The sequence below is a fragment of the Primulina eburnea genome, chromosome 2 (genome assembly GCF_022965805.1).
Source record: "Primulina eburnea isolate SZY01 chromosome 2, ASM2296580v1, whole genome shotgun sequence".
Lineage (NCBI taxonomy): Eukaryota > Viridiplantae > Streptophyta > Magnoliopsida > Lamiales > Gesneriaceae > Primulina > Primulina eburnea.
Window position 1 is genome coordinate 6087890 of NC_133102.1, and position 12961 is coordinate 6100850.

The 12961-nt window shown below is 36.0% G+C and overlaps 1 protein-coding gene and 4 non-coding genes across 5 annotated transcripts; all 5 read left to right on the forward strand.

The window, feature by feature from the left end:
- The first annotated feature begins 794 nt into the window (after positions 1-794).
- LOC140822780 (uncharacterized) lies at positions 795-8820 on the forward strand. Its single transcript, XM_073183656.1, has 2 exons — positions 795-1237; positions 7934-8820. The coding sequence occupies exons 1-2, from the start codon at positions 844-846 to the stop codon at positions 8626-8628; spliced, it is 1089 nt and encodes a 362-aa protein (XP_073039757.1). The 5' UTR covers positions 795-843; the 3' UTR covers positions 8629-8820.
- Positions 8821-9362: 542 nt separating this feature from the next.
- On the forward strand, positions 9363-9512 carry LOC140824937 (small nucleolar RNA snoR134). Its single transcript, XR_012116550.1, has one exon. It is a non-coding gene; the product is annotated as a small nucleolar RNA snoR134 (small nucleolar RNA).
- Positions 9513-9743: 231 nt separating this feature from the next.
- On the forward strand, positions 9744-9833 carry LOC140824934 (small nucleolar RNA U36a). The gene has a single exon (XR_012116547.1). It is a non-coding gene; the product is annotated as a small nucleolar RNA U36a (small nucleolar RNA).
- A 72-nt stretch (positions 9834-9905) lies between these two features.
- Positions 9906-10000, forward strand: LOC140824923 (small nucleolar RNA Z223). Its single transcript, XR_012116537.1, has one exon. It is a non-coding gene; the product is annotated as a small nucleolar RNA Z223 (small nucleolar RNA).
- A 58-nt stretch (positions 10001-10058) lies between these two features.
- LOC140824924 (small nucleolar RNA Z278) lies at positions 10059-10176 on the forward strand. Its single transcript, XR_012116538.1, has one exon. It is a non-coding gene; the product is annotated as a small nucleolar RNA Z278 (small nucleolar RNA).
- Positions 10177-12961: the final 2785 nt, after the last annotated feature.

Sequence of the window (12961 nt, forward strand, 5' to 3'; positions counted from 1 at the left end):
GTTTTTTTTTTGGAAAAGTAAACATTCATAACATCAAATCGGTAGATCCTGAGTTACAATACTACAAAGCCAAGATGGAATATTTTCATCTTGCCAAAGTAAATTAGATGAGCTATTGAATGCTTTATGAGCAAGAGAGTGTGCCACGGAATTGGCAGAACGATGCATATGCTTGATCGATACAAAATGATTCTCTATGAACATATAATTAACTTCAAGAGCCAATGCACCACAAGGACCAGTGTCCAAATCTGGGTTGAGAACTAAACGAACCGTTTCCTTGGAGTAAAAGAAAGATGTTTGAAAATATAGTGGTTGTTCTTGTTTTATGGAGGGGTTTAACTTTATTAAATCTAAAACCAATCATTTCCTCCATTTTGGATTATAATTTTTGTTATATAAGTATAAAATTAATACTTAATTTTATTAATTTAAATTATTATATCATACATATATTGCTTGTGGCAAAAATTTGTGTGAGACGGTCTTACAGGTCGTATTTTGTGAGACGGATATCTTATTCGGGTCATTCATGAAATAATATTACTTTTTATTATGAATATCTGTAGGTTGATCCGTCTCACAGATAAAAATTCATGAGATCATCTCACAAGAAACCTACTCGTTGTTTATATCTTAATTTCGGATGTAATAGGTAACTAATTAACAAAATATAATTCCAACCATTTGCTTTTTTTTAAAAACTAAATATATATTTTATTTTTACTGACGAAAATAATTTTTTTAAATATTTTTAATCGAATTATTAACACTACCAAATAATTCATATTATGTTAAATCTCTGTTCTCTTGCAGCATGTAGTGTCGCCGGTAAACCGTAAAATGTCGATAACCCTCTCAACCCCGCTCTCCAAAACCCCAACAAAATTCAAATTCTGCTCCCATAAAGTTCCATCTTTTCCCAGAATTCATCAAAAAAGACATTCTTTTCCTTTCAGTTATTCATCAATTACAACAAATTTGAAACCTTTAAATGGACTCCATAAATTTTATGCGATTTCGAAGCCGAATTTGAGTGGTTTTCCATCAGATATAGCACAGAGATCTTGTGTGTTTGTTGCAAAAGCACAAAATGAAAGTGGGATTTCTGAGTACAAAGAGGAAAAAGCTGGGGATGATGAAACGGAGGCTCGTGGACGAAGCAGTATGCCCGAAAGATTCAGATATTTGACAAAAGAGGCTCCTGGAAAGTCTGTGAGATGGCCATGGCTTATTGGTGAGGAGAATGGTTTTCTTGAAGCTGAGAATTTGTGTTTATCTTTGATATAATTCGGGTTTTGTGTGCAATTTGAATTTCTGAAACCTTAAATCCATGATTATGAATCCTTTACGTGGATCATTAAATGAGTTATCACGATGCTCGCCGCTTGGATTTCTATAGATTATAAGTACGTGTTGTAAATAATTAGGAATTCTGATATGCTACTATGTGCTTAATATGTTGCATAATTGATAAGAGTAACTGAGATAATTACTTGAATTTTGCATTTTCAATTGGTCTGAATCACGAGAGATGTGTCAACTTTGATTGGCTTTAAATGAAAAAAATGGTAAGATTACCGAGTATGGTCGGTTCACACACACATGTGTGTGTGTGTGTTTATCGTAGTTAGGAATTTCTTGCTTGACACTTTTCAACTCTATCTTATTATTTTTAGTTTAGAGAGGCCAATATGTGACTGGCATTTGACCACCCTGCTCCAAATTTCCACGCAAGCAGTCATAGACTCTTTCTGTGTCTTGATTTCTATCTCAATGATAATACCAGCATGTTTTAAAATACTCGAACTGATGCACCAGTTGAAGGAAGGCAAACTAGGGAAATGCTTTCACTATCCTGCCAAAAATTATAATAGAACAACAGGAAACACACAACAAGCTCGTTGGAAAAGGATTTATGCTGAAGATGTATGTGAAACAAAAAATGCTTATATGCTAATTTATGGGTTGTTTACAGAAAAAAACAATGGATCTATAAATTTGCTCTACTTTTAAATACAAGGTTAATTTTTAGCCAGAACGATCCAGTCTTTTAGTCATGCACATGATTTTGTTGTCAGCTATAGATACTCTCTACCTTAACCTGGTTGTCTATTATTGTTTTTGAAGGCCGATGGAATTGAAATTTTATTAAAATCTTCAAGAGAATAAAATGAATCAAAAAAACAACTGATTACACACTCAAAGTTTAGCAGAATAAATAGAATAGATTACACCTAAAAGATAAGATACCAATCTAATTCAAAAACAAGATAAAAAATCTTTTACTAATCCTAACAACCTTATCAACCTAATTAATCTTATCGACACTTATCAACACTCCCCCTCAAGCTGGAATGTACAAGTTATACATTCCAAGCTTGTCAACCATTTTTTCGAACAATGGCCTAAAAAGGCTTTTTTTAGGATATCGGCAGTTTGGTCTGAAGTTGAGGTATATAATATGCTGATGGTTCCTTCATCTATCTTTTCTTTAATAAAGTGTCGATCAACTTCAACGTGTTTAGTTCGATCATGAAGCACTGGGTTGTGACATATGCTTATCGTAGCCTTGTTGTCGCAAAAAATCTTTAACGGCATACTTGCATTCATTTTCAGTTCCTCCAGTAACATTTTCAACCATAGAACTTCACATATACCGTGAGCAATTGATCTTAACTCGGCTTCTGCGCTGCTCCTTGCTACTACCGATTGTTTCTTACTCTTCCAAGTTACCAAATTTCCCCAGACAAAGGAACAATACCCTGATGTGGATCTTCTATCACCCAGTGATCCGGCCCAATCTGCATCAGTGAATACTTCAACATTTCTAGCTTCTGTTTTCTTGAAGATGAGTCCCTTTCCTGGTGTTCCCTTTAGGTATCTTAAGATTCGATAGACGGCTGTCATGTGTTCTTCAGACGGGGCATGCATAAATTGGCTTACACAACTCACTGAAAAAGCTATATCTGGTCTAGTATGAGCAAGGTAAATTAATCTCCCTACTAAGCGTTGATATCTTCCTTTCTCCACAGGGCGACCATTTATCGTTTCTCTCAACTTCTGATTTGGGTCCATGGGTGTGTCAGCTGGTTTACAACCTAGCATTCCTGTCTCATTCAATAGGTCAATCACATATTTCCGTTGAGATACCGAAATTCCGGATTTGTTTCTTGCTACTTCCATGCCAAGGAAGTACCTCAATTTTCCCAAATCTTTCATTTCAAATTCAGCTGCAAGTTTCAGTTTCAGCCTTTCCATTTCATACTGATCATCTCCGGTGAGGACGATATCATCAACGTAAACAAGAAGAATCGTTATTTTTCCATCTTTGTGTTTGTAAAAGTGGGTATGATCATTATGGGCCTGTAGAAAACCAAGTCTTAGAATCACTTTGGAGAACTTATCAAACCAGGCTCGTGGTGATTGCTTCAGACCATAAAGGGATCTTTTTAACCTGCAAACTTTATCATTCTTCCTTTCTTCATCAAACCCAGGGGGGAGATCCATGTATACCTCTTCTTCTAGATCCCCATTTAAAAAGGCATTCTTTACATCCAATTGATACAGAGGCCAATCTAGGCTTGCTGCCAAGGATAATAACACTCGTATTGTATTGATTTTTGCAACTGGGGCAAAGGTTTCTTGATAATTTACACCATAGGTCTGTGTGTATCCCTTCGTGACCAATCTTGCTTTGTAACGTTCGACTGAGCCATTAGCCTTGTATTTAATCGTGAAAACCCACCTGCAACCGACAGGGATTTTGTCCTTGGGTTGTTGAACAATATCCCAAGTTTCATTTATTTCCAGTGCTCGCATTTCTTCTAGGACAGCTTGTTTCCATTTGGAATCGTTCCAAGCCTCTTGTATTGTGGTTGGAACTTTTGCACTTGACAGATTAGAGATAAGTGCCTGAACCGAAGCTGATAGATGTTCATATGCCACATACTTAGCTACTGGATATTGTGTGCAAGATCTGGTTCCCTTTCGTAATGCAATAGGAACATCTAAATTTGGACAGGAGACATCATGCTGTGAATCGTCGTGCTGTGGTTCATCTAAAGTATCAACAGGCCGAACCTCTGGGTTGGCGACTTGGCTGTCAAGAATCTCTGGTTCTACCACGGTTTTTTGATGTTTCTTTCGTGAGAAGTGCAAAGGAAACGGCTGAAGTAATTCTCCCCCTGCCGTTGACAGATTTGGAGTGGGAAAATTCCAATGATACTCCAAAGTATGCGGAAGGACTGATTCTAAATTTGTATGTTCGGTATTATGGAACGAGGTAGATTGTGTTTGTGGGAAGAATGCTTGTGTCTCGAAGAAGGTGACATCTCGAGAAATAAAATATCGTTTTGTATCAATTGAATAACACCTATAACCCTTTTGGGTCGAAGAGTATCCGAGAAAAATGCATTTATGAGATCGAGGGTCTAATTTACTCCTATTTTGATCATGAATGTGTACAAAGGCAGTGCATCCAAATACCTTAAGGTCTAAGGAAGATGACAGCTTATGTTCTGGAAAGGATTGATACAGTAGATCAAGAGGAGTGTGAAACTCAAGGACACGGGAAGGTAATCTATTTATCAAATAACATGCTGTTAGAATGGCATCCCCCCAAAAATATTTAGGAACATGTGATGTGAATAAGAGAGCACGTGCTACTTCCAATAAATGACGATTTTTCCTTTCTGAAATTCCGTTCTGTTGAGGTGTATTAACACAAGAACTTTGGTGAATGATACTTTTTTCACTTAAAAATTTGTTAAGTACGGAGTTGAAATATTCAGTTCCATTATCTGTACGCAATATTTGAATAGTAGCATCAAATTGCGTTTTGATCATGGAATAAAAGTTTCGAAAGGTTTGTTCAACTTCCGATTTTTCCCGTAAAAGATACACCCAACAGACACGAGTATGATCATCAGTGAAAGTAATAAACCATCGCCGATTGGAAGTAGTAGATACTCGAGAAGGTCCCCAAATATCACTATGAATTAGAGCAAACGGTTTGGATGATTTATATGAATGAGGAGGGAAAGAAACACGCGTATGTTTTGCCAATTGACAAAATTCACATTGAAAGGAGTCATTATTTCGAAATAAATAAGGGAATAACCGTCTCAAATACAAGAAATTTGGATGTCCTAATCTGGAATGCAACAATAGTATGTAGTGTTTGCGAGAAAGAGTAGAATTTCCAGCTGCTGTTTGAACGTGGTGACTCACGAAAGATTCATCCAGAAAGTAGTAGAGACCAGAGTTTGCATTAGCACTGCCAATCGTCTTCCCCGAGGTCTGGTCCTGAAAAATACAAGTAGATGATGTGAAATTAACAGTGCAATTCAAATCCTTTGTAAGTTTGCTGATGGACAACAGATTGCAGGACAGATTAGGGACATGCAAAACATCCTTAAGAACAATTGAATGGTTGAGAAAAATAGTTCTTACACCATGCACAGGAGTATATGATCCATCGGCAATTTTAACCTCTTGATGACTTGTACTTGGAGTATATGATAAAAACAAACTCTTACTGGAAGACATATGATCCGACGCCCCAGAATCTATGATCCAAGCCGTACCTTTTGTAGTTAGGTCACTGAGGGCTGTGAATTTGGTACCTTTCTCAGCCAAGTTGGAATATCCAGTAGCATAAGAGAAGAATTTACACAGTTGCTCCATTTGTGCCTTCGAGAAAGCTGCTGCAGATTGAGTTTGGTCACCATCCGAGTTAACTGAAGCTTGAAATCCCCTTTTTTCTCGGTTTTTGAATTTGTTTGGGACCCAATTCGCTGGTTTACCGTGTATTTTCCAGCAAGTTTCAACCGTATGATATAGTTTTTCACAATGTTCACACCAAGGTTTGCCATTCTTCATATTAGGATCAAGACGATTTTCTGAAGTGCGTGTGGCGAGGGCTGAATTTTCAGTGAAAGGTAATGTGTGAAGCATCACCCTTTTCCGGTTCTCCTCTCTACGAACTTCTGCAAAAACTTCATCGATTGATGGTAATGGCTTCATCCCTAAAATTCGTCCACGAACCTCGTCTAAACTTTGATCCAGCCCAGCGAGGAGATCATAAACTCGTTCCTTTGCCACCATCGTGCGGTACAAGATCCCATCGGCTGGATCTTTCCATTCACAGATACTGAATAGATCCATTTCATGCCATAATTTTTTGAGTGCGTTGAAGTATGGAGTGACAGCACCATCTCCTTGCTTCAAGTTCCGAATTTGATTACGTATTTCAAACACTTGAGAGGAGTCTTCAAGATCAGAATATGCCAGAGTCACAGCGTCCCAAATATCCTTAGCAGTGGGGTGGAAGAGGTATATTTCACTGATACTTTCTTCCATCGAGTTGATAATCCACGTCATTACCATCGAATTTTGAGTATCCCAATTTTGATAGGTGGGATCTGTGGCAGAAGGTTGTAAAATGGACCCATCAAGATACCCAATTTTCCCTTTGCCACGAATCACCAATTGCACGGAACGAGACCATTGAAGAAAATTTTTTCCGTTTAGTTTGTGGTTCGTAATTTGAAGGGGTGCAGATTCAAAGGTATGAGGGGAAGGAATTGGGTTTGGTCCAGAGATCTGGGAAGAGCTTTCCGAACTGGAAGCGTTATAGCTCCCAGCGTATGTTGTTTTCACCATCGGTAAGTCTTCAAATTTGCTCTGATACCATGAAGGCCGATGGAATTGAAATTTTATTCAAATCTTCAAGAGAATAAAATGAATCAAAAAAACAACTGATTACACACTCAAAGTTTAGCAGAATAAATAGAAGAGATTACACCTAAAAGATAAGATACCAATCTAATTCAAAAACAAGATAAAAAATCTTTTACTAATCCTAACAACCTTATCAACCTAATTAATCTTATCGACACTTATCAACAGTTTTAAAGTATTCAGAAAATAGATTTAACATGCAAATAATCCATAGAAGGAAATGCGTAATGTGTACTAATGCTTCGCTTGACTTGTTCTTAGAATCATCTTGTTGCCTTTATTTTCTGGTGCACAAACAATGGTCTAGCGGATATTTTTTTTTACAAGAATCCCATTTTGGTTTGATTTCCACTTGTTTTTCGATGTTTCTATTGCACTTTTACCCTTCAAACACTCGATCCTTACCACGGTAAACTTGTCCATACTATTGGTGTGAGACATTGATATACTTGACTGTATGTTTGAAATTCATTTTAGTGACATTTGACTTATTTGGAAATGCATATATATAGATATTTATGTGAACATTTTATAATATCTTTCAGTCAACAGTAAGCATACATGTTCATGCGCCATCTATTTTCAATCGCTATGACTTTATTTGTGGCCAGATGCTATCTACTCTTTTACCTGTAGTAAATGTCTCTCTGTACTACTCTTCTGCATTTCCCATTAACATGGAACTGTTCACATGGTGAAGAGGTGTACTTCCTAAACATGCATCACTTTTGCAAAAAATTGTGAGTGTTTGGATCATCAAAGGAAAATAGATATCGAAACTAAATTGTTATTAGACATACAATGTAACTTTAACATTTTTATATTCTTGTTTTCTGAACATTTTCGTTTGTATTCAGTGGATCTGTTTACATTTATCACCGCTCATAAATGCTGTTTCTTTTTAAACTGTTTTTGTTTCCTCTTATAATTCTGGTTTAGTTTTAGTTGCTCTTATATTGTCCGTGCAAATGATTTTATTTCTCAGTTTGAAGAATATTGCTTCCTGTTTTACACATGCTAAAGCTGCTTTCATGTCTACTGCTGCTAAGTTTACTCATTTATTTTAAATTAATAATGATTTAATATTTGTCATATGATGTTAGCTTCTTATGTTGACCACGCCATTAACCACCCCATCATTTGTTTCTAAGTAAATTGGCTCCTTGTTATTGTTTGTTTTTGGCTACAGTACTGGGATTCATGCTATATGCCTGGAGGGCGGCGTTGTGGGAACTTTCTAATTGGAAAAAGTCCGTCAGAGCCATCTTTCGATTCTTGGGATACATCTTAAAACTTGCTTTGGCTCTTATATTCCATTTTATTGGAGATCCAATAACATCTTTAATTCATGGCTTTGAGTCGGCTCTCTACACTGTTCGAGCTTTCTATTCCAGCGTTATTTCATATGCTCCAGTTCAAGAACTTGTAACTATCATCATGTTGACATCCGCTGTACTTGCTATAGCAGAAGCCACAGTTCCAGACTCGGTAAACAGCCAGCCATATCTCCTCTCATTGGCTGGCCTAATAGGCTTTGCTGCCGTGAGAAACTACATATCCGAGCTCTTTTTCTGGACATTACTGGTCTTTATGTTTGGGTTTGCAAAGCTCGTTAAGAAAAGAGATTACGTTTCTTCAGCACTTGCTCCGGCTGCCGTTTTAGCTGCGGTTGGAGAGCCTTGGGTGAGAGTAATTACGATGGTTTCATATTTAACATTGGCTGTTTTTCACTATTCTAATTACCGTGTCGACGTTGAAGAAGAGGAGGATTCAGGGGCCATCAACAGGGTTCCGGTTCCCTTGTTGTGTGCTGCATTGGCAATTGGCGTGCGCCTTGCTGCAAAATGGGCTGGATATCGCCATTTGACATGGATGATTGTTTAACTCGGGCAGGAAGGGTATCTGGTAGTTTTGATTTTCTCAACCACTATAGTCTTCACTGGTATTTTTGTTCCCTTCATATTTATTTGTATTTTCCGAATATATTTTTGGACTCATCCAAGCTCTACCTGTTGTGACTGATACTCACCATTGGCCCGGGAATTGAATCTTATTGGAATTTTTTATTATGTAATTTAACATGCAACACATGTATGGGACATATATATATATATATATATATATATATATATATATATATATATATAGACACACACACATACAATATTCTAAATACATCAAAATAAAACTTTTACATTTTAAACAAAATTACGTAATGATTTGGTAAATGCAACTCTTGTAAACAAAGAGAGGCGGTGTTTGTGAATTTCTGATTTTAAAAAAAAAAACAAAAAAGGGATGATTTTTTGAAATTTGGGCCCAGTCGAACCAAATATAATACTCCGTAATATGGGCTTCCACTATTTAATCCAATTGGACCACTTACATTGATCTCAGTACCCCTTAAGGTCCATTGGACCAGGAACATAAATGGTCTGCGGCAGCCTTTTCCATCAATTTAGGGTTTTTTGCCTTCAGGGTTCCTAATCACTATATATACAGCCTCCCTACATCTTCATATGAATAATTTGCCTGCAAATACTAATCTTACGATGTCGGGAAAAATTTATTTGTGTGTTTCTTGCGTGAATGAATTCACTTTGTGTAATTTACATGATCCGCACGTTGTCTCCCGGGCTCCTCGGAGAAATCGAAGCTGAAGAAAAGGCCCCAATACTCGTGCCAAATCGACGCCGCCAAGTGTTGCAGATTCGTCTCTGTACCTTTCTTTTTCATGGCTAATCTGTGTCAAATCGGCGGCTACATTTCTTTACCCCTATTGAAATCGTTATTTTTTAAAAAAATAATTCAATTTACCTCTCCAAACCTTTAGCTTTTTCTGATAATTTATGGAAAAAGGTTTAGTCATGGAGGCTCAAATTTTAAGCGGTCTTCACGTGGGGGTTTTACGTTTTTCTCCATTGTTTTACCTCTAAAAATATACGCTATATTCTCTTTAATTCGATTGAAAAGTTCACTTTTTTTACCTTTTTAAAAGTCGGCGATGATTAAATATTTATCCGCGCTTCTGAGATTCTCAATCTTTGAAGAATATATGAGATAATGGTTGAATTTCTTGATATGAGCCACTGGGTAATTTAGCTTTTGACTCTTACTATTTTTCATTCATTTACAAGAATTTTTTTGTTTGCTGGAGATTTTGTTGGCCGTGATGATTTTTCAACAGCTTAATTATGCCAGTTCTGCTTCTGAATATACGTGATTGATAGAGCTGTGTACTATCTCTGAGCCTCTCAAATCTTCATTCTTGTTTTAATGTGTTTGGAGTATTGATTCTTTCCCATTGTTTTGTAGTCAATGACGAGTTTTCCAAATAATTGAGGTGTAGATTATCCCAAGTCCTTGGCTTTCAAGGAGAACCTACTTGGGGTTGCTACACCATTTAATGAATTTACTTGGAATGTCTGAGTTTCTCTATCTTTTTAATATTATTAATGGATTTGATTGGTTGGTTTAATCGAAAATTAAGATCTTTGGTGAAACAAGAAATCACCTTTTATAAATAGCATATGCATATACTACTATTATATATGATTCCTATATCAGCCGATGATGTTTGTTGGATAGTAAATGAGTTGCTGTGAACCCAAGTACCTGCTTTTGCAGGAGAACCCACTTGGTGAATCTGCATTACAAATGATCAAACATTCATTTACTGAGGCAGATTGTTTGAAATTGTTTTCATTATATTTTAGGTGTGGTAGTTTGAACTTCTAGTATGATTACTGTGATTTGAGTTTAACTGTACTCTTGCCCTCACAAATAAAAAAATTGGGTCTTTGGTATGAATAACTCGTCTACTGTTGTGAAAACACCAGCTTCATCTGTTGAAGTTTCTCTCATGAGATTAGATTGGAGTCAAACTTACTTCAGTAAATTTGATAATGATGAGTTTTTTTTCTTTTCGTAATTTCCATTTACTAATTAAAATGTTTATAATTGAATTTATGTATTTGTGTCACAGTTTAAATTCACTTGCACCTTTTTTTACTACTTTACTTCAAATCTACCTTATAATCTTGGCTTTGTCTATGCGACAACTGGACCTTTATTTCTGGTGCAGTTCACACAAGATGTACGTATAAACATCTGAATTGGAAATAAAAATGTACTGATTTATTCTACATTGTTTGGTTTTATATGAGGATGTTGAACAGTTTACATAAGATGTAAATATATACATCTGAATTGAAAACAAAAAATTACTGTTGGACTCTTTGTTGTTTGTTTTGCTGTAAGATGTTCGTAGGAACATTATGTATAAATTTTGGAAGAAAACTACATTGGAAGTGAGGAACAATCTATGTAGACAAAGCCTCCTAAAATAATAGCCCTTCAAAGCCTCCTTATCATGAAAATACCTTTTATTTTACATATTACCTTAACGAAGGTAGATCTGGAACAAGTTCAATTTAATCATATGTCATGTATTTTAATAAATAAATAAAATAAATGTGAACTTGTACGAATGGTGGATTGGTAATACTTTGAAAATGTCTAAAATTTGCTCTATTTTGAAAATAGGCGGGTTCCAAGTTGTGATGAACGTTTTGAAAAAAATCATTAAATAATTTAGCATCATATGATTAGAAGATTTATGAAATATATTTTGATTGTTACTTGGAAATAGGAATATATGTCATATGTGTAGTGTAGGGAAATTTTGGTTTAGAAATGAAACGGACTGCTGGAATTCGAATGGAAACCCATTCCAAGTTGTCCAGATCATTGCGAAGGTTGCTTAGCCGAAGACTCTTGCACAGGGGAACCCGAATTTTTAAATGTCCTCAGCTAGCTATGAAGAAGGTGGCTTAGCCGGTGTCGTTCACTCAACCATCTGAGACAAGTTAATCAAATGAATGAGACCAAGAGGATACTTGTGAATGCGTTGTGTGCAAGAAGGCAAAGTGTCTGATTCTTGTTTTTTCATAATAGAGATTGAAGAAAAATTGTGCTCTTTTTTCCCCAAGATTTTCGGGACCAAAATGTCCAAATGTTTCATGCTTCGGTGATGCATTCTGTTTCGGTTGGAATCACTTTTATTCGATAGGAGATCGTCTTAGGCAACTTGTTTTGAGGCAAGATGAATGAATCATACACTCACCTCACTCTCATGGACGTTGCTCTGGGCCTGATCCTCATCTCTTGTTGGCTCGTGTTCGTTGACCATTCATCTGTCGTGTTTTTTGTGATGTCTACATAGAGGCATTATGTTATATATGTTGGATAATGATGTCTGAATCTTGAAAAATAGTATAAAATTTGCAGCAAGTTGAGGTTAGTGCTTTCCTTGGGGACTCCACTCCGTCTTGTCTTTAGGATGAACACTATGTTTTTAAAAATATAATGTTATAAACTCTATTTTGTATAGAAAGAAGAAGAAGAAAAAGAAGAAGACGACAATAAGTTATGCAAGTGTTTGATTCAAGTCCGAAAATAAAAAAAATAAAAATGGTTTGATCTTCTCATTTTAATGTTTTCTTTTAAAGAACTTGTTGATTCCATCCTATGAGTGTCTTTTAGTCTATAAAATTGATTTGAGCCATCAAAGTATGCCAATTGTATGAAAAGATATCAAGAAAACTCAAAAGAACCTGCTCTGTTCATGAAACATGATGACTAGAGTTGGGGCGCCAATTTCCAGGTGCCCTAGCGCTGCACAGTGTCGCCTCTCAAGGCGCAAGGGCGGTGGTACTGCCTGGAAATTCCAGGTAGCACTTGTAGCGCGGGTTCCCCCTCCAGTGAAATCATTATTAGTCATTTCGACTTTTACTGAACTTCCACCATTAATTTTTATTTATTAAGTCTACAAATTACAACAATCGTCAACATGAATGAAACTAATACATGAATGTACGTAATGTCGAAAATAGAGTTTACACAAAAAATTATCACATCAAGATATGTGACTTTTGGCTTTGAACATTCTTTTGTAGAATATTATCAAATTTACTAGAGTAGGAAATGAACTTTATTATCTTAAACTTCTTGGCCTTTGTATAAAACCATTTAACAATGTCAACATGATAACTTCTCTATCATTTCTATTTAGTTATTTATTGACTGTGTCCTTTTTTGCCATAAAACACTTTGGTTTCATAAGTATATAGTCAAGGCAACTCGTCTCGCACTTACATAGATGGTCTCTTTTTAAGAATATTCTACCATACTCCTCATTTTTATAAGTTAAGGTACC

What these genes read in the sequence shown, in the direction of transcription:
- LOC140822780 (XM_073183656.1), top strand. Translation starts at nt 844, where the DNA reads ATGTCGATAACCCTCTCAACCCCGCTCTCCAAAACCCCAACAAAATTC. An exon ending in GAGATGGCCATGGCTTATTG is followed by an intron (nt 1,238 to 7,933) that starts GTGAGGAGAATG and finishes TTTTGGCTACAG; the next exon opens with TACTGGGATTCATGCTATAT.